The 27,984-nt window shown below is 44.2% G+C and overlaps 1 protein-coding gene across 25 annotated transcripts in view; it reads right to left on the bottom strand.

The window, feature by feature from the left end:
• The window catches only part of Eif4g3 (eukaryotic translation initiation factor 4 gamma 3), a 230,441-nt gene that overhangs the window by 167,266 nt on the left and 35,191 nt on the right, over positions 1–27,984 (bottom strand). For all 25 annotated transcript variants that reach the window (XM_052717676.1, XM_052717675.1, XM_052717660.1 and 22 more), the window contains one exon: positions 10,751–10,826. Coding sequence is in view for 22 of the 25 variants with exons in the window: in XM_052717660.1 (XP_052573620.1) it covers positions 10,751–10,826 (76 nt within the window). In the remaining 3 variants the exon portion in view is untranslated. The remainder of the gene's footprint in view (positions 1–10,750; positions 10,827–27,984) is intronic.

Raw genomic sequence — 27,984 nt, forward strand, 5'->3', positions numbered from 1 at the left:
CCCCTAGACTAGAGGCCTTGGCACCACCTGGGAACTGGATAAATATGCAGACCTACAGATAGTGAGGCCCCAGCAGCGATGGCACAGCACCCCAATGTCCTGCTTGCTGTTTTCAGCCCACAGAACCGTAACACAAATTAGCTGCAGACAACCTACTGGACATGCACATGCTATGTTGTGTGACCAATGTGTACCAACACAGCCTGCTGCCACAAACATTGAGGTCCGAGCTTTCTTCCCAAAAAGCACTTCCTTTGCTCCCTCAGTCTACCCTCTCCACAGCCTACATTCCTGTATTCTACTCTCCTGATGTCCCCACTGGGTTACCAGCAAGCTTGAAATCCCTGGGGAATGATGCAGTCTACACAGCCAAATTTTCAGATAGCCAAGAACTCACCTCCTCAAACAAAAATGCTTGTTTCCATCATGTACTCAGTGTGAACAGACCTCCTCAACACTGTACACCAAACATAACCTAAACCTTTTTTTAGGCACACATTCAACATTATGACTATCCAAGCTTTCCACATATTTTTTTGGTTTTATTTGTCTTGAGACAAGGTCTTTCGCTACATAGACCAGGATGACCTGGAACTCATTATAGAGACCCAGCTGGCCTTGAACTCAGAGAGCCACCTCACCTCTGCCTCCCCAGAGCAGAGATTAAAGACATGCAAAGCCAAGCCCTGCTGTTTTCTACAAATTTGTGGAATCAGGGCAGTACACTACCAGCATTGCACTTGAGGCTATACCTTAACTCTCTTACAATTCATGCCCTCAAAATTCAACAAATATTCTGATTTTTTTAAGTCCCCTAGAGTACTCCAATGTCATAAACCTACGTGCCCTTTTCAATTACATGGGTTTTGCTCATGTGTATAATTTCAAGCTAAATCTCATCTCAAGAGATTAATTCCTCAATTTAACACTGCCTCCATGGCCGGGTTTCCATGTTTTGCCAACCTTACTGAAAGGCATTTTATCAGAACATTCTCCGCTTTCCCTCAGGACAAGAGGCTTGAAAACACAGTACCTTCAGGCGGTGGTGGTGCATGCCTTTAATCCCAGCACTCGGGAGGCAGAGGCAGGCATGTCTCTGTGAGTTTGAGGCCAGCCTGGGCTACAAAGTGAGTTCCAGGAAAGGCTCCAAAGCTACACAGAGAAACCCTGTTTCAAAAAAAAAAAAAAAAAAAAAAAGGAGGAGGAGGGAGAAGAAGGAGGCAATAAAAAGAAAACACAGTACCTCACAAGCAGTGTTTCAAACATGACAGAGGAGCAGACTATGGTGCTGCACATACGACTTTCTGATTTGCCTCAGTCAGAGAAGTCTGCTTTTGTTTAGGTGTTGCTAGTTAGTTTGGGCTTTTTTCCATTTTCAGGGAGGCCGAAACTATTTTTCTTCTCCACGTTCTACAGCTTGCGCTTCCCTGTGTGAGTGCCCTGAGTTCCCAGCTAAAGTCTAGGCAGGTGAAGGAACCTCCCTCTCCACTGCCCTTTCTTCTCTGGAACCTAACCCTGTACAGAAAAAACAAAAGCAAGTGCTAACTCATGCCTGTTAATGCCAGCACTAGGGAGTTAGAGGCAGATAGATCTCTGTGAGTTCAAGGCCAGCCTGGTCTACAGATGGCATTCCAGGTTCTCCAAGGTTACACACTGGATCCTTTCTTTTAAAAATATGTAAATAAACAAGCAAAGAAGAGGAAAGAGTCCTGCCCCAAAGCCTGTCTGTTTCACACTGTGACTACCCTGCTTGTACTAGAACACAATTAGCACTCCAGATATATGTCTGACCAACCTTCAAATAGTAATGCGTTTTCTTCCATAAAGCTTCCCACCCAACCCAGCTATCATAGCCTAAGAACCTACCAGAATCATACATTTAAATACTATGCCTCTTTCACACACGTGTATGTACATGTATAAGATTTTAATAATGAAGGAAAAGACAGATACACACAGCCCTGAGTTGGACTTTCAAAAGCCTCTTCCTTGAGGAAGTTTAAAATAATTACTTCACACATGATCCTAATTGTATTTTTTGGAATATTTTTTAATTATTAAAGAATGTTTATTTAAAGAAGTGCGTTGGCTAAAGCCTTTCTTTAATCCCAGCACCCTGGGAGGGAAAGGCAGGAGGATCCCTGCAAGCTTGAGGCCTGTCTGATTTATATATTAAGCTCCAGGACAGCCAAGATTACAGAAAGAGACCCCGTGTCAAAAAAAGCATATAAATGCTGGGTAGTGGTGGTGCACGCCTTTAATCCCAGCACTTGGGAGGCAGAAACAGGTGGATGAGACAGAGTTCGAGGCCAGCCTAGTCTACAGAGTTCAGGACAGCCAGGGCTGTTACACAGAGAAACCCTGTCTCAAAAAACAAAACAAAACAAAACAAACCCAAATAAATAAAAAGAATAAAGGGGCTGGAGAAATGGCTTGGAGGTTAAGAACACTTGATATTCTTTGAATTCCAGAGGGACCTGAATTCTGTTCCCAGCATTCACAACCACCTGTAACTCCAGCGACAGGGTTTCTCTGTGTAGCTTTGTGCCTTTCCTGGATCTCGCTCTGTAGACCAGGCTGGCCTTGAACTCACAAAGATCCGCCTGGCTCTGCCTCCCGAGTGCTGGGATTAAAGGCGTGTGCCACCACCGCCCGGCTAATACACATAAACTTTTAAAAATACATCTTGAAAGACTAAAACTGTACCACTGGTTTTATAGGTCTAAAAATTAACATATCCAGTGGATCTTTAGAATCTGTAAAACCTAAAGAAATGAAATACCCTTCTACGGTATGTTCTATATGGAAAATGAACAACCATAGAACAGTTTACACATACATACTCAGCCTCCAGGGTTAGGTCCCTACATACTAGGGACCTAACTCAAAGCCAGCCACCAAGCAAGGGCTCTACCATGAACTATGACCCCAGTCCCAGAGTCACAGTGAAACACAATGGGCAAAGCCCAAAACAGTCAATCCTGCTCAAGCTGTGACCTGCAGGAGTCCCAGAGAGCCAGGTGTGTTCATAAAAACGACAACAGCACCAAGTGCAAGGTACACTAGCCAGTGTCTACCCAATTACTGTTAAAAATCATCTCTCCGCTCATACCACCAATGTGTAACAGTGATACATCCGTTCTCTAAGCCAGCACCTTACGTCTATTCTCTCTCTTTTCCTAAAGCTAACTGCACCTTCCTTCAGTGCAGTACTTACAGCCCGTCCAACTTCTGAGGACCCGTCTGACCACTACCGTTCCACGGAGTTTGCTTGGCTTCTGAGCAATGATTCATGGGACACTTTATAAAATGGCTCAGGGGATGGAATATTCCACAGCTTAGAGAAACACTATCAAAGTGCTCTGACACAGATTCTTTCTACTCTTATCTGAGAACCCTGAAAGCCATTCCTAACTGGCATTTACCAGCCGAGCACTTCTTTACATTTCCAAGGTTAATCCTTCTTCTGAAGGAGGAAAATCAAGCAAATACATATTAAATAATATTTTAATTAGGTCTCTGATTTAACATTTAATGAGAAATCCACATGAAATATTAACGAAGAATCTAAACCTTCATAAATGTCATTCATTGGCAGATCCAAAGACAGACAGGCAGACAGACCCAGACTGGTGACAACAGCCTGAGTGAGGCCCGATGGTGCAGACAGGAGTACTTCAGAGGGACTTCAGGACACGGAGAGGTTTACTGGGAAAACATCTGCTCTGCCTTGCTGTCAGCAGACCTGAGTCTGGATCCCCAGTACCCACAAAGCAGCAGTGCCTGGGGGCACAAAAACAGTGCATTCCAAGAGTTGGTGGCCATCAGGTCAAGTACAACCGTGGGCTCCAGGCTCAGGGGGAGACGCCCTCAAAGACAAGTGTGGCTGGTTATCTTATTGCTCTTTTGGGGGGGCCTGCCACCCAGCTCCCAAACAAATTCACACACAGAGGCTTATTATTATTTATGAATGCCCGGCCTTAGTTTGGCTTAGTTTCCAGCCAACTTTCCTTAACTTAAATTATCCCATCTATCTTTTGCCGCTGAGCTTTTCCCGTTCTCTTACTTCTGTAAATCTTACTCTTACTTGCTGTGTAGCTAGGTGGCAGGCCCCTGGAGTCCTCCTCCTCCTCCTCTGGCTGCTATATCCCTCTTTTCAGATTTCTCCCTCTGTATCTTTTGTCGGCCTGCCAGTCCCTCCTATCCTTTCTCCTGCCTCACTACTGGCCAGTTCTTTATCAGACCGTCAGGTGTTTTACACAGGCACAGTAACACAGCCTCACAGAGTTAAACAAGTGCAACATAAACAAAAGTAACACACCTTAAAATAATATTCTACTACAGACAAGGTGGAAACCCAGAATAGTAGTACATTCTTTAATCCCAGCATTCAGGAGGCAAAGACAGTCTGATCTACATAGTGAGTTCCAGGACAGCCAGAACTACATAGTGAGACCATGTCTTATGAACAAAGAAACCAAAATGAATAAATAAATCAGTAGAAAGCAATAAAGAAGTCACCCTACATCAATCTTTGGTGTCTATATGATCAAACACAGGTTCCGTCCAGGCACTCCAATACAGAAACATGCACATGCACACAAATGGAATACATATCGCACGCACGCACATGCACCCAAAAAGCAGGCATGACAGCTCATATCTATAAATGCAACATTTTTGGAAGTTGAGACAGGAAGATGCCATTAGGTTTCGGCCAGTCTAAGTTCGTTCTAGTCCCTGCTTCAGCTATATAGTAAGCCCTGCCTCAAAAAAAGAGACAAAAGGAGACCCATGGCCACACCCAAACCCTAACACTTGGGCAACTGAGGCAGGAGAATTGTGGGTTCCAGGATAGCCTTGGCTACTTAGTAAGACTCAGTCTTCTTGGGATGAATGCCAGCTGTTTGCCATTCTCATGAGTTCTCAAAAATTACCAATGTGCATATTCTGAACGTGCACAGTGCACTGGGCATCAGCTTTGTTCAATGTGCGTAAATAAATCACCACTTGGCTGGTCTTACAACAATGGACTGTTCTGTGGGTGACAGCAATCAAGCAGACTCCCACCTGGCTGGACGCTACTGCCCAACAAGAACTGACTGAGCCAGGTCAGGCTCCTCTGCCATAGGACCTCCACTGATGTGCGGGTCTACTCAGTACTCAGCGGCTGGGGAACATTACATCCAGCTACAGGATGGAAGAACCGGGACTTAATGATATATATAAAAAGTGTAAACTGCCTACAAGGATCAAAACCGTAACAGCATGAAAGCAATTCCTCTTTGAAGAGCAACTTAAGTAGCACACAGCAATCTTTGAAAATGAATTATTAGGAAAGCCTTCCTTCTGGTCACCCTGAAGACAGACCTCCACCCTGACAGCAGTCACTATTCAATTACTATGTGTGACTACAATCACATTATACACTGGCTGAACAGTCACAACATCTGATTTCTCTAAATACAGAAGACAAAATTCTACAACCTGAGAGACTTACTGCACGGCCGCACTACAGAAAGTCAACCACAAACATGCTGCAGATCAGCTCCCGCCTACCCCGTCTGCCGTCTCTCCTCTACTCCGTAATACACTAGCACAACTGCTCAAGTATTTGTTTGAATGTTCATGGTTCATTAATGGGACTGATCTCTCAAACCAGACTTTGATAAATAACCGAATATAAAATAACCTAACTAATACATGGAGGCACTCCAATAGGCCTGTGCAACTTTGGGTACTTTTTGGATGACCAGCAGAGCATCTATCAGAAGTAACTACTCAAGTCTACAGAAGATGACCGACCAGAGAGTGCTGGGAACTTTCTACACTGGCCATGAGTAAATACTGCCTTTCAAGGAATTTAACCAACTCAATTCAAGTGGCATAATAAGCACCACATGCCAAGGAGGTGGGGGAAGAGCTGAGGATTAGCCTTCATTTGATGGCACACAAATGGGGCAAATGAAAAAAACAGAAAAGTAACGACCAAATATCGAATCTTGAGACTTCAACTAGGCACTAAAGACTTCAAAGCACCCAGTCACATACTTCCCTACACGATGGCAAAAATGTGTACACTAATACAAAGACAGGAGTGGGCAACTTAAATTATTCAGAATGTAAATAATTTCCCAGGTGTGGTGGCACATGCCTTTAATCCCAACACTCTGGAGACAAAATCAAGAGGATCTCTGAAAATGTGAAGCCAATCTGACATGTATAGCAAGCTCCAGAACCACCAGAGATATATAGTAGCCACTAATGCAAAATAAACAAACAAGAAAGAATGTAAATAATTCATTAGAAATGTCAGCACTCCAGAGGCAGAAACAAGTCCAGATCTGTGGGTTCAAGGACAGCTTACTCCACATCACAAGTTCCAGGCCAGCCATGGATACACACAAAGGCCTTAACTTAAAGTAAAACAAATGTAATTTTTAAACTGGGGAAGAAACCAGCAACTAGGAAGGCTAAGGCAGACGGATAGCTTCACCCCAATAGTCTTTAGTGCCTAGTTGAAGTCTCAATATTCATGTAATATAGAAAGAACCAGACTTTAAAAAAACAGAAAGCAGCTGAGCAGTGGTGGTACACATCTTTAATCCCAGCAGAGGCAAGCAGATTTCTGAGTTTGAGGCCAGCAAGTTCCAGGCTAGCCAACGCTACACAGAGAAACCCTGTCTCAAAAAACAACACAATACACACACACACACACACACCCCCAAAAAAAAGCAGATCATCTTTTCTGTTGTTTTGGTTTCTGACTTCTTGAGACAAGGCCTCACTATGCAGCCTCAGCTAGCCTGGAATTCACTATGTAGAGCAGGCTTTTGGTGATGTATTGTGAACCCTAATAAACCTGCCTGAGGATCAGAGGACAGAGACAGCAACTAGATTAGACATAGAGGCCAGGCAGTAGTGACACACACCTTTAATTCCAGCCCTTGAGATCTCATGCCTTTGCTTGTGAAGCACATGCACCTTTAATCCCAGGAAGTAAACTGGCAGGGCAGAGAAAGATATGAACAGGAACTCACTCTCTTTAGGCTGAGGATAAGAACTAGTGGTTGGCTGCTCTGTTTCTCTGATCTTTCAGCTTTCACCCTGATATCTGTCTGGCTCTGGGTTTTTTATTAAAAGAAGATCTAAGTGCAAGGCATTGGTGGGGCACACCTTTAATCCCAGCACGCAGGAGGCAGAGGCACGGGAATCTCTGTGAGTTCAAGGCCAGCCTGGGCTACAGAGTGAGTTCCAGGAAAGGTTCCAAAGCCACACAGAGAAACTGTCTGAAAAAAAACAAAAAAAATAAAATAAAAAGACAAACTAAGATTCGAACAACACAATTCAGTTGTAGAGGTCCACCTGCCTCTGGCTTTGCCTTCTGAGTACTGGCAGGAAGGGCGAGCACCACCACGCCAGGCTGAGAACATCTTGTTTAAGGGTAGTTTTTAATGTCTGAAGTTCCTTGTCCTTCTAGAAGAGGCACAATAATATACAATGTGCATGTGTTACATGTATGACAGAAACTGTGAATATTAAAAGTCAAGGAACTCTCACAAATAAATCCAACAGCTGAGAATCAAGCTTTTTCTATCAACTATAGAGGAAGGTTCGGTGGGTAGAAGGCCTCCCTTGCAGGTACTTCCGTCACTCTCAGTTTTTATGGGCTTGTCTTTAAAGTATGAATTTACACCATCAAATGTCTTATTTATGAGCTATCTTAATAACTGCTTTTTTCATAAAGTTAGGGTACCTCAACCATGACTCCTAGGCTGGCCTGGAACTCACAATGCCCTTGGCTTACTTACTCTCTCTCTCTCTGTCTCTCTCTCTCTATCTCTCTCTCCCCCACCTCCATGAAGTTTTGGGATTAGAGGCATGTATAGGCTATATACCTCTTCTTTGAATCAATAATTTCATTTTCAGAAAGGTAATCTACAAAAATCATAGCCATAATACAGAAAAAAAATATAAATTCAGTTATTTTATAACAGCAAAGAAGTGAAAACAATTCATACTTTGACCCCAAAGCAATGTTTGTTTACAGGAAGCTGACTTGTGTCAACAAATATCTCCCTTGGAGATCAGCCCCAAAGAATAGGGCCAATAAACAGGATTGGCTTGATCAAGGCAAACTCCCAAGGCATTACATAGACTCTTCTTTCCCTTGCATCATACATTAAAGTCATCCTTATACACACTTGACTTTATTTTCAAAACATACACTATAAACATTTATTACTTCCACTTCAAAGTACAGCACAGTCATCTTGTGCCTATACTACAACAGACCCCCCTCTTCTACCTTACCACACTGCCCATACTGTAGCTACAGTGACAATTTAAAAGGCAAATTAGTTCCATTTATCTTAACCCTCCTTGTGTATTCCATTATACCAGGACTAAGTTCCAAAACCTCTACATGGCCTATAATTCCCTCAAGCAATCTGATAGCCCAAGTCCGACCTCTCCACACCAGCATCTGCACATTTTGAAGCTTCTGCCCACCCTATGGACATTCCAGGGGCTCTGTACTGCAGGTCCTTCAATCACGGGTGCTCATTCTCCAGAAATCCTTTGTTTTGTTTTGTTTTCCTCAGCAATAAGAGTCTGACTCCAGAGCTGTGCACATGCTAGGCAAGTGCCCATCAAGTAGCTCAAGCTAGCCCACAACTCCCGAGGATTGGCATTACAGTGTGTACTCTACTCCTGTTTTCCAGTTCCCTCAAATGCCTTTTCAAAGAGAATGTCCTAGAATGTGTTAGCTAAGGGAGCTTATCCATTCTCTACCCTTTTATCTTACCTTGTTTCCACCACAGCACTAATACACTAAACTGTGTAAGTCTTTACTCTGTCAAAAGACGGAACACCCCAACTCTTTCAGTTGCATGCACTTGCCTAAAATTTCCAAGACCCTGGGTTCAATCTCCAAATACTGTGCAAAAACTAAATTGACTCAGAACTCAAACTATTAAGAACCTTATTACTTTAGACTACAATCATTTATTGACCCATTTCCTTCATCAGACTCTTAAGTTTCCTTACAGCACAGGAATAAATGGCAGATAGAGAATGGGATATTAATAGATGGGTTTGTCACATCTCAAATTCTCATAGGTTCACTGGAATACATCATTTTAATAACTGAATTGTCTATCTCTAAAATGAACCTCTTACAAATTCATCATTCAAAACAAAATTCAAATCTCATCTTGTGTTCACTTAGCCAATATTTATGCATATTTTATATGTAATCAGTGAGGAAAAAAGTAAAAGAAAAACCCTCAGTTAAGAAAGGGAAAACTGGGCTGGAGAGATGGCTCAGAGGTTAAGAGCACTGACTGCTCTTCCAGAGGTCCTGAGTTCAATTCCCAGCAACCACATGGTGGCTCACAACCATCTGTAACGAGGTCTGGTGCCCTCTTCTGGCCTGCAGGCACACATGCTGTATACATAATAAATAAATCTTTAAAAAAAAAAAAAAAAAAGAAAGGGAAAACTAGCTGGGCGGTGGTGGCGAACGCCTTTAATCCCAGCACTCAGGAGGCAGAGCCAGGCGGATCTCTGTGAGTTCGAGGCCAGCCTGGGCTACAAAGTGAGTTCCAGGAAAGGCGCAAAGCTACACAGAGAAAAAAAAGAAAAGGGAAAAAAAAGAAAAGAAAGGGAAAACTAGCTGGGAAGTGGTGGTGCACTATTAACCCAGCACTCGGGAGGCAGAGGGAGGCGCATCTCTGTGAGGCCAGCCTGGTCTACAGAACTAGTTCCAGGACAGTTAGGGCTGTTATACAGAAAAACTCTGTCTTGAAAAACCAAAAAGAAAAGAAAGAAAGGGAAACTGTGAGTTCAAGGCTAACCTGGTCTACAGAGTGAGTTACAAAGCAAGTTCCAGGACAGCCAGGGCTGTTACACAGAAAAATCCTGTCTCAAAATACAAACAAGCAAAAACAATATTCAATAAAAATTTAAAATCAGGAGGCTGGAGAGAAGGCTCAGTAGTTAAGAGCATTCACTGGCTGCTCTTCCAGAGGCCCCAGATTGGATTCCCAGCACCTACAATGGCAGAGTACAACCATCTGTAACTCCAGTTCCCAGGGGATCTGATGCTCTCTTCTGGCTTCCGAGGGCACTAAACACACAAGGTGTACAGCAGACATGTAGGCAACATCCATACACATAAAACAAATACAAACCAGAAAATAATAATTTAAGATCAGTGTAGCCGGGCGGTGGTGGCGCACGCCTTTAATCCCAGCACTCGGGAGGCAGAGGCAGGCGGTGAGTTCAAGGCTAGCCTGGGCTACAGAGTGAGTTCCAGGACAGGCTCCAAAGCCACAGAGAAACCCTGTCTCGAAAAACCAAAAAAAAAAAAAAAAAAAAAAAAATCAGTGTAAAAAATTACAAAAAAGTGCAAACACAGCATCATGGTAGAGTTCCTAAGTTCCTGCTATGCACACGGCCCTGGGCTACATCCCCAACACTTAACAATGTAAGCCAGAGTTTAATACATACAGAAAGAGGGAAATGGGCAGTGTGGAATCCAGTTGATCATAACACAATGTTCACCTCACTCCTACTCCTTAAGATTACAATGGTGGGTAAGGGTTAACCAGTCACATAATACGCATCTGATTCTACTGGGAATCTGACTGACCTTCCACATGATGCCTATGTCAATTCAACACTGTTAGGAATACCGAGCACTTACGTGTTCACACAGAAACATGACAAAGACGCTTGGAATACTCACCGTGCTGTAGACTGTGGAGACCGTGGGAGGGAAGAGCCGATCCTCCAGAGGCTGTTGTACGGGTCCTCTAGGAATTCTGGAAGGCGAGTTAAGGAGAGAATTCAAATGGAACTGCTTAGCAGTTAGAGAAAATTTTGCCAGTGACCCACGGTTTTTACCCAACCTGTGGTGCTGTATACTTACTACTCCCAAGAAACTGGAAAACTAAGTATTTCAAATTCTCTAATGTGGTAATTGGTTCCCACAATAAACTTCCACTGGAAAGCAAACTGACTGGAGTCCCCAAACTTTAAGCCCAGAGACTCGACCACCTTTACTTTGGACAGAAAAGAAGTGCAAGCAACGTAACCAGGAGAGCAAGGCCAGCAGACAGACAGACGGACGGAGGGCAGTGACGCCTCCTGCCTCAACTCCCAGCACCTGCATAGCTGAAGCAGGGCTGCCTTAGTGTGAGGTCCGCCTCAAGGAACTGATGACAATGTTCCAGTCTGTTCTAGCCACACAGAGCAAACTCAATTGTTTCCGTTTTCTATGAACTTTTTAACTGAACTAATTTCTCTACATGTACCCACCAGCTTCCCATTTTTATTTTATTATTTTTCTTGTTTGGTTTTTCTTTCTTTTTTTTTTTTTTAAGATTTATTTATTATGTATACAGAAGAGGGGTGTCAGATCTCATTACAGATGGTTGTGAGCCACCATGTGGTTGCTGGGAATTGAACTCAGGACCTCTGGAAGGACAGTCGGTGCTCTTAACATCTGAGCCATCAGCCCCCTTGTTTGGTTTTTCAAGACAGGTTTCTGTGTAGCCCTGACTATCCTGGAACTCACTCTGTAGACCAGGCTGCCTCTGCCTCCCGAATGCTGGGATTAAAGGAGTACACTACCACTGCCTGACAAGTTTCCCATTTTTAAAAACAGGTTCTTCAGCAATCACTTAAAATATTTCAGAACACAAAGGCATTAAACGACAAAAGACTATCATTTTATTTTATTTAACTTGAAACTAGGAGACAGTATTAAGAGCCACTGGTAGCAAAAGTCCATAGAGTAAACAGCAGTGACAACTAGAGTTCAGAGGGTCAACCTATCAGAACTAAGGGTTCTGTTAGAAGAAACCATCACACAAGGAATTATGGAATTATTGCCTTTTGAATGAACTGACTGTCTCTTGTTGTAAACTTCTTGTACATTAACAGCTATGATTCTCCCCATTTACCATGCATCTCCATGTTATGTGTACATGTACTCTCACGACTGCATGTCAATCTTGGGCACAACTTTCCCTATACATTTTGGGTAATTGGACAACTGTCCCCAGCTGTGTTTATTTTTCATTAACATATATCTGGCCAGGGCCAGTCTCCAGACAAAAGTATTTCAGCAAAGATACCTTTTTCCAAGGACAAAACTGTACATAGATAAACATTAGCTCATCTCACCCACAGATAGAGAAAAGAACCACTAGCAATTAAATCCTCAACCCCTTACCTTCACCCCCCCCCCCCCCCCCCCCCCCCCCCCCCCTCACGTTATTTATACAAGACCCTAACTTAAGAGATTTACTGCTCACATTCCTGGACGATGTTTTAGCCATTTCCTAGTTACTGAGTTAAGTCCATTACTTCCCACTGACCCCAGGAGATTGCCCTCAAGGCCAGGCAGGTGATAGGTGCCAAGCTTCTTTTATGTGCAAATTAAGTTTTTAGTCCTCCTCAGCCAGGTGCTATTCCTAGATTCCCTAATTGATCTTAGCCTTTAGTTGACCCTACCAGAGAACTCCCCTTTAGTCACTCCCCTTTTGGGTTGTAATTGGAAGCTGACAATTACTGCTTTATGTGTGGATCTGCAACCCTGAAAACTTCAAGCCGGAATTGCTTTGTCAAAGAATTACTGTCTGGGTATATATACTGGATCTCGGAGAGCACTGGGAGGATTGATGGAGAAGAACAAAGATGAGGACAGAGATGGAAAGAACTAGGTAGACATGAGAGAACCGCAGAAGGGACTGAGAGCAGGAGGGACTGAGAGGAGCTAAGTATGAGAACAGAAAAGAAACTGTCTAGGTAGAACTGACTTAGAAGAATAAAGTGAACGGACTAACAAACTCAGAGTGCTTAGATTCATTGGAATATCTCCCAGATTAGATCCTCAGCTGGTTGTCAGACTCTTCCTGGGAGACCCTGGAAGAAAACAATATAGGCTGGACCTTTTATTGTTTACGTTAAGACAGGAACCGTCCCAGCTGGTGTGGCATTATTTTACAAGAGTACTGCTTATACGATCAGACATATGTAAGAGGGACAAAGACACAACACTGTCCCTGCATGATGCCATTACATGCTGGACTATGCACTTTCTACAATAGCTACAAATGATACAAATTATTTGACTTTCACCTATTTTTTTTTAACTCCAACAATCCTGTAATCTGATTCCAGCTGGCTGGTTTATTTTTTTAATTATTGTATCATAAATCCCAAATGAATAAACTTCCCAACAAATACTTAATATTTCTTATATAACATTTCTTTCTAATTCACGTCGAGAGTTGGAAAGACAAGCTAAGAGCTACAGCAGGGTGTGACTCTCAGCTATGATCCCAGCACTTGGGAAGCTGAGGCAGGAGGATCACTGAAAGCTCAAGGCCAGAATGGTCAACGGAATGAGTCCTAGGCCAGCCAGGGTTACACACTGAGACTCTTGTTTCAAAGAAAAAAGAGAGCTGGAGAGATGGCTCAGGAGTTAAGAACACTGGCTGTTCTTACAGAGGCCCTGGGTTCAGTTCCCAGCACCCATATGGTGGCTGCTCACAACCATCCCTAACTACAGCTCCAGGGGATCTGATGCCCTCTTCTGACCTCCACAGGCACCAGGAGTGCACATGGTTTGCACACACACACATACACATGCACTATATATATATATATATATATGAAATAAATAAATCTTAAAAAATTACAGAGTGAAAGAACAAAAGTAGTGGGCTTTTGTTTGTTTACATTTTAAGAATGACTCCAAGTTGCCAAGTCTGAATCATTAGTAGATTCTCTATTTCCAAGCAGCCAGCTCCGATGACCCAAAACAAAACAAACACACCCTGTTTTTCAGTCATTAAAATGTCTAAAGAGACTACAGCCGTCTCTAGACAGTTTTTAAACTAACAACCTCACACAATAGTTAAATACTTTGTTTGTTTGTTTGCTCGCATGCGCGCGCGCACACACACACACACAATCCACATGATGCACACTACATGCACACACAATTTAAACCCACAAACTACCCATACGCAATCCACACATACACACAATATACATACACAAGGCACACACTCTACACACAGCACATTATACATATACACACTATACATACACACTCCACACACACCACACACTATACATACACATTCTACATGTGCAATCCACACACTATGCATATAAACTACATACAGCACACACTATACATACACTCTCCACAATCCACAAACACATTACATATACCACACATACATTACACTATATATATATACACACACACACACACACACACACTTCGTACACACTATCCACACACATGATATAATACATCACACACACACATATATACACACACACACACACACACACAGTAGTAGAAACAGGACAACGTCCTCATTATGAGCTCACAGCTCTTTGAGAATGAAGGACCGTTTAGCTGAAACACACTCTTCACACTGAGCTCCACAGCTTGTGAGGTAGATGAAAATGAACCACACTTTCTTCTGCACTGCCAACCGCCACTGCTTTTCTCAGGAAGGACTAATTCTCAAGATGGGAGAAGCAGGTCTCAAGGGAATTCAGTGCACTGCCTGAGAACCTGAGCCACTCAAGACTCCTGCTTTGTTCCTCTGCTAGCTAATCAGATGACTAGAATTACAAGATTGCTAGAGACATCATTTGTCCATGTTACAGGGACATTCTTCCTCTGTTTCTACAATAAAGAATGCTGATTTCATTTTTATATTCTATGAATTAACAACTAAAAACTGCAGACTATATAAAAACAAAACTGCAGTACTATCAAAAAATTAAAGGGACTGGAGAGATGGCTCAGTGGTTAAGAGCACTGACTGCTCTTCCAGAGGCCATGAGTTCAATTCCCAGCACCCACATGGCAGCTAACAACTGTCTGTAACTACAGGATCTGATACCCTCACACAGACGTGCATACAGGCAGAATACCAATGCACATAAAATAAAAATAAATAAATTAAAAAAAAAAAAAAAAATTAAAAATTAAAAAAAAAAAAAACAAATAGTCAAATAGAAATCAAGCAATGTAGCTCAAGTCTGGTTACAAGCCCAACCAATTTAAAACAAACCAACCGATCTAAGGAGCTCTGTGTGGTGGCTATAACCCCAGATCTCAGGAAGAAGAGGCAGGAGGCCAGCCAGGACTAGTCAGAGAGATCTCTTCTCAAAAACTAAGGGGACTGAAGAGACAGCTCAGCACTCACTGGTCTCACATGGAAACTCAGTTCAGTTCCCAACACTCCTATCAGGCAGCTCACAACTACCTCTACTCCAGCTCCTGAGGTTCCTGAAATCAAGAGCACACACACATACACACACACATACATACACACATATACATATACATACACACACAATAAATAAACAAATAAATGTAAAGTTAATTTAAATTGAAATCCTTAAAAACCCTAAATGGGACTGGAGAGATGGCTCAGAGGTTAAGAGTACTGGCTGCTCTTCCAGAGGACCCAGGTTCAATTCCCAGCACCCACATGGCAGCTCACAACTCTCTATAGCTCCAGTTCCAGGGGATCCGGCACCATCACACAGGCATACATGTAGGCAAAACACCAATGCACATAAAATCGAAATATATATATATATCACTTCCAAACAGGTATTTTATTAACTTTTAGTTAAGCTGCTGTTTAGACCACATCTTGACTTAAAAACCCTAGAAGGGTCAGCCAGAGCCAAGCACTGGGGATCTGTTCAAAGACAGGTGAGTTCCAGAAGGAGCATGTAAAAGGCTTTTAGAGCTGACTTGATTCCACCAGCCTGCAGCTGAGTGCCAGCTCTCACACAGCTGTGTCCCCAGCATAAGTCACAGACTGCTGATATCCCTTTAAACTGAAAGTAAAAAGCAAATACTTTCTTTTTAACTTTTCAAGATTTTTGAAAAGGCTTCTTTGTATTTGTGAGTGTGAACGAGGTATATGGGAGAGCCCTCAGAGGCCAGGAGGACAGCAGATCCCTGGAGTTGGAGTTTCAGGCAGTTGTGAGCTGCCAGACCAGGGTACTGGGAGCCATACTCAAGCCTTCTGCAGCAGCAATGTGTGTTCTCAATCGCTGAGCCCCCTCTCCAGCCCCCTAGTTGTTATTTCTTAGCCTGAATTACTACAATGGGTATTTTATAATGTACATCAATGTGACTAAGTCAACTCTGAGTGTAACTGACAAAAGAGTTGCAAAGCCCACCTAGGCTGGTTAACACTTCCAGTAATCTCTGATTGAGACCCCTTCAATGGTGCCATGCTACATTAACTCAAAAATGGTCATCCAATGAGGTCATCAGACAAAATCCAAAGAGCTTTTCATTCACACTGACAGAGAACCACTGTGCGTTTGAGAGATGAAATATGATTACTCACTAATGCTCTTCATGGAAAAAGAACTAATTGATATGTCCGCTGGTGTGTTCTGCAGAAGCATTCAGTAAGTAAAGTGGCCACAGTGACTGGCTCTTTCTGCTGTCTGCCTGGGGCAGGCCCTCTATGGCAGCCTTTGGGCCCACAGCCACACCACTCTTCACCTGAACCCTTGGGGTCTTCCCATACCTCCCTCCACTCCAAACAGTTCAAATCACCAGCAAAACAAAGACTCCTCGTTCTCCTGCTCCCCGCTCCACCACCCCTCCCCTTTTCTTTGGCAGTGGTAGGTTTAAGAAGCTGAGCACGGCCGGGCGGTGGTGGCGCACGCCTTTAATCCCAGCACTCGGGAGGCAGAGCCAGGCGGATCTCTGTGAGTTCGAGGCCAGCCTGGGCTACCAAGTGAATTCCAGGAAAAGGCGCAAAGCTACACAGAGAAACCCTGTCTCGAAAAAAACAAAAAAAAAAAAAAAAAAAAAGAAGCTGAGCACAGGCCTCAGCCACTACTACCAAGTGTTTCCATTGGCTGTGTACAGCAAATGACAGCCCAACCGCTCTGGTTGGTCCCTCACATCCCATAAAACCCCTCAATCTGTGAATGAGTTAGGCAATCCCAGATGCAAATGAAACGGATCAATTCCAGACTAACAGATTTACAAAATCTCTAACACACGGGCCTCAGGAAGCAGTCAGTTCCCATCAGGCACCTATAGTCCATGGCTCAGCTTTTCAGTTAGCCTACTTGCTGCCTGTTTGCCACCACAAGAGCTAAGGCTAAGTTCAGGAAACACTATGGTTCTTCATGAAACATACAGGAAACAGTAATGCCTAAGGCAAAGAGTTCCGTTACTGTTGACAACATTTAATCCAGTAACTGGCAGAGAAGGCAAGGAAGAAAGAGATCAAGAGCTTGGTGTCTCTCCAGCAAAAAGGTCAAAATGAAGCCCAATGCTTCAACCAATGACAAAATCCCCAATTTGCCTTGGGCTTCAGGCACACATTGACACTTAGCTTGGGGACATGCAGGAGAGTTTCTAGTGTGTGCACTCTATTATAATCCCATCCTAAGACAGGTGTCAGGCATCTCCAGGTTCCGATCCCAGTTTGTTTGGCCTTTTTACAAGTTTTGATTTGGTTTAGTTTCAATTTTTTAAGACAGAATCTTGTTACATAGCCTAAATTGGCTTCAAACTCACCACGAAATCTAGGCTGGCCTGGAATTCTCCATCCTTCTGCCTCAGCCACCCCAGGCTAGAATTAGAGGCCTGAACCACCACACCTGATTCCTATTTGCATTCTCACAAGAAGACTCTTTAAGCTGGGCCTGGTGAATATAGCTATCACCCAGCACTCAGGGCCGAGGCAGATGCAGGCCAGCTTGGACTGACTACCTAGCAAGACTAGGTCTCAAAAATAAATTTTTTTAAAATAAAGTTTCCACTTTACATTATCTGATATAACATAAAAACAGGAACTATCAGGGTCAGAGAGATACCACAGTGCTTAAAGGCATGTACTGCTCTTGCAGAGGACCTAAGTTCAGTTCCCAGCACCCACACTGGGCAGCTTACAACCACCTGTAACCCATAACTCCAGCTTTGGGGAAATCCAAAGCCTCTGGCCTCCACTGCACCTGAACTCAAATGCCCAGATGTGAGTGCAGGCGCGCGCGCACACACACACACACACACACCTTTTTTTTAAAAAACAGAACTAAAATATCACCTAGCACTGGTGATTGATTCTTGTATTTCATGAATTAATATTAAGCACAGTAATGCCTTAGGGAACTGCAGTCATACAAAAACAAAATATGTGAGTTTTAAATAACAGAAGCTTTTTAACAAGACCAAGGTTTCCAGGGTGGCACACTCTGATGTAAAAGGATGCCTTACCCCAATAAATAACAGGGAAGATTTCACCTTTACATGTACTTCAAGTACTTCAAGAAGCTTGATTTTCCTTTTGCAACTGTGAACTGTTAAATAATAAAGACGGAAAGTACCAACAATGAGGTCGAGGGTGGCAAGCAACAGGGCCGGTGCCACCCAACAAAGACCCTGCACAGTGGCTCTGGAGACCCCACGCCGTGAAAGCACTCTTTGTTGCTCTGGTGAATACAAGTCCTTTCAATGTCAGTGTATATAGTTAAGAAGAAGAACAAGGGCAAGTGAAGTGGAGGATGGGTCTGCTTCTGTAGGGACAGCTCCTCAGCTCCCAGCTCCAACTGGGCTCAAGGTCCAGGGATGATGCAGCGCTTTGCAAACGTGCAGCTACTGAGTGTGTCTATCAACAGAGACCAGCAAGAAAGGCTTCACAGCTGTTGCCACCAGAGTTCTAGAAGCAGCATTCCTGTTTCCCATTGATCATTCAGAAGAAACGGAATGTGCTGTCAGCTACCTCTGCGAAGGACTCCCAAGGATAATGCCATCAGTTTTGCTGGATAGGACAGCAGAAAGGCTCAAGACAGACATCTGTGCTGGGAGGTGGTGGCACATGCCTTTGATCCCAAACACTCAGAAGGCAGAGGCAGGTGGATCTCTGTGATTTGGAGGCTAGCCTGGTCTACTGAGCAAGTTCTAGGTCAGCCTGGGCTACACTGAGAGACCCTGTCTCAGGGAAAAAAGGAAAAGAAAAAAGAAAAAAAAAGGAGAGACAGACAGACAAACATTTGCATCAGGTGTTTCTCAGAAGACATAACCAAAGGAACTTCTTTAACAACAGGCATTCAGTGCTGTGTCTGCATAGTAACACAACAGAACGCCATCTCCACCCACTATCCTTATTACTTTTAAAACAGGAAGCAAGCCTTGGTATAGATCACAAGGGTTCTGATCGATGCCAATCTTCACCAACTGATACAAAGGTGAAGCTGCCACCACATTAACTAAAGTGGGTGAGAACACTGCAAACGTGTATAGACACTCCAGGGGACTGGCATCGGGACGGCATTCCCTCTGACCGTCAGCAAAGCAATGACTCCTTCTCTACTATCGGGTTAAACACAGAAATGGTGTTCTGGGAAGTGGAAGGCTGAGTCAGAGACACTGCCAGCCGCAGCCATGACAAGCAGCATGTGAAGATGCCGGTAAGCCACGAGCCACATGGCAAGGTACAGATTTATGGAAATGGATTAATTTAAGCTATAAGAACAGTTAGCAAGAAGCCTGCCACGGCTATACAGTTTGTAAGCAATATAAGTCTCTCTGTTTACTTGGTTGGGTCTGAGCGGCTGTGGAACTGTCGAGTGACAGAGATTTGTCCTGACTGTGGGCAAGGCAGGAAAACTCTAGCTACATGGTGTGCCTCATATCTGTCTTCATGCTCCGTCTCTCTAAGATTTTAGAAACGCATTTGGCCAATTAAGGCAGCTACCTGACAACTGTGACAGCAACAGTAAGAAGCCAAGCCGATGCACAGTTTGCACCTCCTTTCGAAGGCTTCATGGCCTGTAAGCAGTCACCTATGCATTTCAAACAGCAACTGAAACCATACTGACTTGTGAAATAAAACAGTATTTCAACTAGACCTGGTGGTACTTGGAAGGCTGAGGCAGGAATATAACAACTTCAAAACCTGTCTGGACAACTTAGTCAGACCTAAGTAAAGTCTAAAGTAAAAAGAGGGCTGAGAATAGAGCTCAGTGGCAGAGCACTTGTATAGCATATACAGGTCTAGGTTCAACCGCCAAGCTTTAGGTACATAATGCATTTCAGTGAGAATAATGGAATATGATAAAAGAATGTCAGCTATCTTTACTTGGTAAACAAGTGTTTTAAGACAGGTGTGGTAGCTCATGTCTGTAATCTCAGCATTTGGGAGGCTGATGCAGAATTGCCCTAGGTTCAAGGCCAACCAGAGCTACACAGCAAAACCCTATCTCAAAACCAAAAAATAAAAAGCATTTTGAAAACCAAGGCAAATAAAATTAAAGATATAGCCATAGTCTGCAGGTCTGCAGCCATGCTGTACTACTCAGTGTTTTTCTAAATAGCACCACCACTACTGGAGGAAAGTTCACACTGGACAAGGGGTATTGCAACCAAGCACCACGAAGGGTGTGGGACAGGAAGCACTTGTCCCATGTCCCGATCTCTGAATCCTCAAAGTCAACAGCCTCAAGCTAGCTGCTCGTGTATCTTTGCAGAGAATGTCTACACGGACACATTTTAACAACCGCTAAGGGCTGCTTCTAAAATTAGTGATCATTCTAAAATGATCCAAAATACCCAATAACTAGAGGCTTGGGAGAGGAGAGAAAATGTCTAAGCTACCAGTCATTCATAATTACCAAAACATGATGAAGACGGCTAGAAAAAGGCTAGAAAACGGAGCAGGGGATGGTGACTAGAGCCTTTATCCCCAGTTCTCAGGAGGCAGGGCAGAAGCAGGAGGATCTGAGTTAGAGGCCAGCCTAGTCCACAGGGCGAGGCCCAGGTTAGTGAAGGCTACATAGTGAGACCCTGCCTAAAATTAAAAAAATAAATAAATAAAAAGATGCATATGTGTGTTTGTTTTTAGGAGATGGGGGATGCTTACTATATTGCCCCAGCTAACCTACTAGGCTCAAGCAATCCACCCTTCTAAGGAGATGGGGTACAGGCATGTACCACCACCATGCTCAGTTAAAAAAACAACAGTTTTAAACACGCACATCCTAACTGACTGATGGGACATACAAGACTATATAGTACTGCACACAAATCTCACCAACTCATATGACCCAAGAGGCATTGCAGTACAAGGGTAAGAATGTGAATTTTAAAGTCAGATCTGAACTGGAATAATTCCAGCTCCACTGCCAAGCTTACATTTCCTAAACTGTACAATAACAGATATGTGTATTTTGAGATGGGGTCTCATTTAGCCCAAGCTGCCTCTAAATCACTGAATATCAAGGACGTCCTTGAACTTCTGATGCTCCTGCCTCTGCCTCCCCAGTGCTGAGATTACAGGGGTATTTTAAGACGGTAAGAAGGCCAGCACAGGGCCTAAGAAGTTCAACAAATGGGCACGCTTGTTACCCCACTCCTAGCCTTCCAAGCGGGAGCTCTCACAGCAGTTGTAAATTATCTGATTTTGGTTTTGTTTTGAGACAGGATCCCACTACTACGGAACTGGGTTTGCCGCACACTTGTCCTTCTGCCTCCACCTGCCAAGTGCAGGGGTTACAGGCTCGTTGGTGAAGCACAGCTCCTACACAGGAATACTTTGTACACATAAACAGCCATGAAGCAGAGAGCAGAGTATTTTTTAGAGATACTTAAAATAAGTATAGATTCCGTTTCCTCGATCTGCAGGTATACACGTGCAATGACAGATAAATCTTCTAGAAATATGGCAAGTCAGCATTATTATTATTTTAACCTAAAGTTGAATGTCTCAAAGAAAGCACACTTGCCCTCCTACACAGCCTTGGAAACAACTCATCCTCAACCCTCAGCCAGCAGAGGGGTCTCTGCAGCTGTTTTACCGTGGACTCCAACTGAACACACACGACCTCACCCACAAAGGACTACTTCCTTCCCTGCCCTCTGCTAAGCTGTCCTGCCAGAACAAGACGCACAGAGTTCCAGCGAGAACGGTTGCTTCCCTCTCTGCTCAGCTAGAAAATCCTTCCACCATGCTTCCCTGCCAGCTTTACAGTCACAAACCTGGAACTATGACAGGAGTTGTTCTGACAAGAGCGTGTCCCTCTGCTAACCCTGCCCCTAAATGTCCCCCACACAAGGATGGCCAGCACCTTGCACTTGGCTTGAAGCACTTCCTTCACGACATTCAATGTTCACCACCTGCCCAGAAGTCCAATGAGCCACAATCCAATGACTTAACTTCCCCAACTCCTTCTCTGTACAATTCAACTATGCTCCATAACCACAACTATGTGGCAAGCAGGGAAGAGGCTGGAGCAATGGCTGAGAGCACTTGGCTCCCAGCACCCACAACACAATGGCTCTAACTATAGAGTCAGGGAATCTGATGCCCTCTTCTGGCCTCCAAGGGTAACACACACACACACACACACACACACACACACACACACACACACACAATAACATCTTTAATGAGGAAGGTCTTTTAATGAGGAATGTTTCAAGTAATCTGCTTCAAACATGCTCAACAAGTAAGTCTTAAAATGATACCACTACTAAGAGTCAGGGAGGGGAGGTTCAAATCCTAAAACCTGAAGCCAAGTAAGAATGCACACTGCTACAATAAATAGAGGGAAAGCTCATTGCTCCTCTTCAGTCTGCTCCAGAAGAGCCGCAGCCTGATTTGGGGAAGAGGGATTATAAAACAAATATAGCAACAGTTTATGTCGAGTACTCCCACCAAGCGAAGTACTCACCTGCTTGTCACTTAAGATCCTAAAGAGCATATACATAAACAGTATGTGCTATTAATAGACTTACATTACACCTTAGTGATCACACAACTCTCCCCAGGTCACATGGCTAGTAATACTCAGCACAGACTCTACTCAGGTCACCAAGCTCCAGTCCCAGCCAAGCCTGCGGCCACTATCCTCTACCACCTCCCCCCAAAATGAACTTCCGTGTTCCAGAAACAAGTTCAAACACAAGCACTCAGGAGATCCTAACAGACTCTACTGCATGCCCTTCCTGCCACACACTCTGGATGTTGAAGATAGAAACCTCTTACACCAAAGCAGAAACTGCAATTAAGAAACAAGCAGGAACAAGGAAGTCAATTAACCAACCCGCTTCTCCAACAGTGGGAAAACCAAACAGGGTGGAGAACACCGGGCACATAACGGTTTCGGTTCATTTATTGTGTATAAAGTACATGGGAGAGACCTTTTCACATCCTAGATTAACAGACAACTGTTTCAAAGTTGGAGGTGGTCCTTTCAAAACAGGCACCTCATCTGATACACTTTCACACACCTAATGCTTCAATACTGACAGTCAGACAGATTTTTCTCATCCCAGTTTGTGCTAATTCAGGATCAACTGTGATTCAATTACCACAGTCCAGGCTAACAATACTGAAGTTTCTTGTCAGCAAGTAACACAATTTAAATGTGTGAAACACTTCTTTCCAGTGCATTTAGCACATCAGCTGGGGACTGTTCTGCCAGGCTGCCTCACCTGTGAACTGAGTGTAAGTGCGCTGTTCAGCAGCAAGCCGGGTTCAGGCCATTCTCACTCCAGCTTAGAGCCAGCCCAAGGTGAGAAGTACAGCAGTGGAGGCCAGACACAAGCCCACATCATGTATTCAGGCACACTGCACACGTGCAAACATGGAAGTAAACGCAACATAATCCATTCGATTCAAAAGTGGATTCCTGAGTCAGCGAGACAGACTGGTGGGTAACAGGTGCTTGCTGCCAAGCCTGACAACCTAAGTTCGATTCCTAGGATCTACATGATGGAAAGAGAAAACTGACTCTCAAAAGCTGTCCACTGACCTCCAAACAGACCCAGAAGCAAAATAAAATATACAAAATAAATAGCCCAGGCTACACATAGAGTATGATGGCCCATGACTTTAATTCCAGCACTCCAGAGGCAGAGGCAGGTGGATCTCTGTGAGTTCAAGGCCAGCCTGGTCTACATAGTGAGATCCAGGATAGCTAAGGCTCCATAGAGAAACGACCCTGTGTCAAAATAGATTAGATTAGATTAGATAGACAGACAGATAGACAGATAAAGAATAACAAGGATTTCTATGCAAACTGGTATTCCATGCCATGGTCAGGCTTTTCCACTATGAGATATCTTCTGTATCTTTCCCATTCTCTATTAACGACGAATTATCTAAGTATTTAATAGTTTGTACAACACTGGACTCAAAGACCTGCAACTTTTATTTCTATTTCATGTGCATTGCTGTTTTGTACGTCTGTATGAGGGTGTTGAATCCCCTGGAACTGGAGTTACAGACAGACATGAGCTGCCATGTGGGTACTGAGAATTGAACCCGGGTCCCCTGGAAGAACAGCCAGTGCTCTTAACTGCCGAGCCATCTCTCCAGCCCCAATCTGCAACTTTTTTTTAACCTGTCCTAGGTCACACTGATTCTGAGGCTACCACAAGACACTGAGCCAAACAAACAAAATAATAATAATAATAATAATAATAATAATAATTGCCAGGCAAGGGCGTGCACGAGGGCCTGTGATCCCAGCTGTTCAGGAGGCTGATGAAAGAGGACCACAAGTTTCAGGGCAGCCTGAGCTACAGAGTTTTAACAAACCCTGAAGAATGAAAGAGAAGAAACAGGAGAGAAGAAGGGAGGAAGGCCGCAGGTCAGGGGCAGAGTACTTGCTCAGCATGCAGGAGGCCCTGGATTCACTCTCCCGGAGGCACTAGACCAAAGCTAAACATTGTGATACCCCTTGAGGACGTGGCTCAGTTGGCAGAGTGCTTGCCTGCCATCAACACCTGGACTTGATCCTTAGCACTTCCCCAACCTGGTTAAGTCTTGAATCTCAACACTGCAGACGTGGAGGCAGGAGATCAACAGTTCAAGGTCATCCTCAGCTTGGGCTCTGTAAGACTCAGTCTCACAAACAATATAAACAAAAATAATCAAAGAACACCAGAAAAAAAGGAAGAAAAGAGAGGAAGACTGGACTGGTCTGAGGCCTTTAGTATCTACTCTGAAGGACATGAGAACTCGTGCTCCAACCATCAGACTTAAATTTACTGACACTAAAGGAAAACAGGAACTGAGGACTGACACTGCAATGGACATTTCACTTTAAAAGCAGAGAACAAAGTTCTCTGGAAGATCACAATGAAGCAACATTCCGCCATACAGGTCCGGAGAGAGACAGGACACCCCCCAATGGTGTCATGCCCTGCAGACAAGAACACTAAGCAGCAGGCACTTCCCGAGAGCACTGTTGGGGCTCATAGCTTTCTGATGGTCTCAACATCAGTGCAAGGGTTGGAAACACATCCACGCCACCTTCCAACAGGTATTTATGAAAGGATGAGCGTTTACCTCCATGGCACACACAGAAAGAGGGTGTGGCAGCAGACACAGAGCACCCAAGGAACAAGTAGACTAGCTAAGCTAAAAAATTCAGTGAGCCCTGGTTTCTAGTGAGAGACCTTGCCTCAGTAAATAAAGTGAAAAACAATCAAGGAAGGCACTTGACTTCAACCTCTGACCTACACAGACACACACACACACACACAAACATGTATACCCCAAAAATTCCTTAAGAGACTGGAGAGATGGCTCAGCAGTTAAAGGTGCTGCTGCTATTCCAGAGGACCCCAGTTCAGTTCCCAGCACCAAGACTGGATGGGTCACAACCACATGTAACTCTATCTCTGTTAGGAGGCCCTGCTGGTCAGAGGTTGCAGTCTGTCATGGCCTGGCAGTTCTCTCCAAAGCTTGACAACATGAGGGACTCCCTCCCCAGAGAGACTTGTGCTCTCTACCTGTCCTTATCTGGATAATGTCTCTAAGCCGGGAAGCCTGACCTTATCTGAAAGCTGTCCCTAAGCCTGGACGCCTAATTTATCTCTAGCGTGACCCTGGGCACAGTTTCCTGCTGCAAGTTCTCCCCTGCTGCACATATGGTAACTAAGACTTGTCCTAGGAGCTCTGCTGTGGGACTGCTGCCATACACCAAGCCTTGTGATAGAAGTGTGCCACTTAATGAAATGAGGGTTTGTCCCCAGGCTTCCCAATCCTATACATTTCCTATACTCTGGAATAAAGTTGAACTGATTCACTGAAGTTATCTCCCAGAGCCGGGAGGGGTTCCACAGTCTTCAGAACCGTGTTCCCCACTTTGGCTCCCTCCCACCTCAGCGAGTGGCAGCCAACAATCCTGAGGAAGAAGGAGAACCACACATCTCCAAGGCTTCCAGCACCCTTTTATGGCATCTGTGAGCACCTGCACACATGTGGCATACGCACACAGAGATGTATAAATAAAAATCTAAAAAAGATATTTGAGAACCCCAGAACTGACGTAGTGGACGGAAACTTGCTGTGGGATGGTCTGTATGTCAAGTGTGTTGCTGACTGGTCAATAAATAAATCACTGATTGGCCAGTGGCTAGGCAGGAAGTATAGGCGGGACAAGGAGGAGAATAAAGCTGGGAAGTGGAAGGCTGAGTCAGAGAGACACTGCCAGCTGCCATGATGAGAAACAGTATGTGAAGATGCCGGTAAGTCACGAGCCACGTGGCAAGGTATAGATTAATGGAAATGGATTAATTTAAGCTGTAAGAACAGTTAGCAAGAAGCCTGCCACGGCCATACAGTTTGTAACCAATATAAGTCTCTTTGTTTACTTGGTCAGGTCTGAGCGGCTGTGGGACTGGCAGGTGAGAGAGATTTGTCTTGACTGTGGGCCAGGCAGGAAAACTCTAGCTACAAGAACTGAGTCCTATGAATTGTTCATATGTATGCATAAATTCATGCGCGCGCGCATACACACACACACATACACACACACACACACACACACACACACACACACACACATAAATAAATGGAACACTAATGGCCAAGTGCTCTGGCCCTATGCTCCGTAAGAGCTACCACCGGGATGGGTAGAGCAGCCCAGTGGTACAGCACTCCACTGCCTTCATCTCTCACTGGGAATTTTTCTTTTTGAAAATAGCATTTTGGGTCTGGAAAGATGGCTTAGTGGTTAAAAACAATAATTGTTCTTCCAGAGGACTAGGGTTCAATTCTAAGCACCCACATGGTAGCTCATAAATATCTTTAACTCGAGTCTCAAGGGCTCTTACAACTTTTTCTGGTATCCCTGAGTAAACAGACATACATGTAGTCAAAACACCCATATACATAACAATAGTTAAGTAAATAATAGAAGTAGTTTTCCTGGACCCAGGGACAGAACTCAGAACAGCACTCTTACTACATGAGCAAGACCCCATTAGATGCTAGCACCACACAGACAAACAAGCTCCTCTTCCTAGGGCAGCAACTGTGTCTCAATCTCTCCATCCTCGCACCTTGCATCCTCCTCCTCCTCCTCCTCCTCCTCCAGGACGCTGACATGATGATGACAGGGACTTTATGTTACAGTGTCAGTGCAGGGGAAATGCTCATTTACACCCACCCACAGCCAAAGCTCTCCATACAATAACCGCTACACGCAAGCAGACGACAGATGGTGAAGAAGCAAGGAAGTGGCTTTCTTCACCCATTTATGTTCAAGGACATCTTGTCCTTGAAACTTACGCTAATGAAACTTTCTAGGACTCTGGGGTTCAAACAAGTCTTATCATATACTCTACCATCCAGTTCCCTTCTCCCACAGCACTCACAGGAACATCATGCCTGACTTAGGAAGCTTACCCACTTGGCTCAGTGAGAAACGGGGATTCTTTCTACTTGAACACTCAGATGCCACTGTACGGAGCACCGCTAAATCACATTACACAGAGAGGCTGGGGGGAGGGAGAAAGAACGAAGGTAGGTCAGTGGAGTTGTCAGGCGACAGGCACACTTACTAATTCCCATGTGAGTAGTTTGTAACATCCCAAAACCAGAACTCCAGCAGTAAGAAACATCACCTCACTGAGGATGCATCATGTCCTTTGGGGAACTC

Source organism: Peromyscus californicus, unplaced genomic scaffold (assembly GCF_007827085.1).
Source record: "Peromyscus californicus insignis strain IS unplaced genomic scaffold, ASM782708v3 Scaffold_5__1_contigs__length_169319896, whole genome shotgun sequence".
NCBI lineage: Eukaryota > Metazoa > Chordata > Mammalia > Rodentia > Cricetidae > Peromyscus > Peromyscus californicus.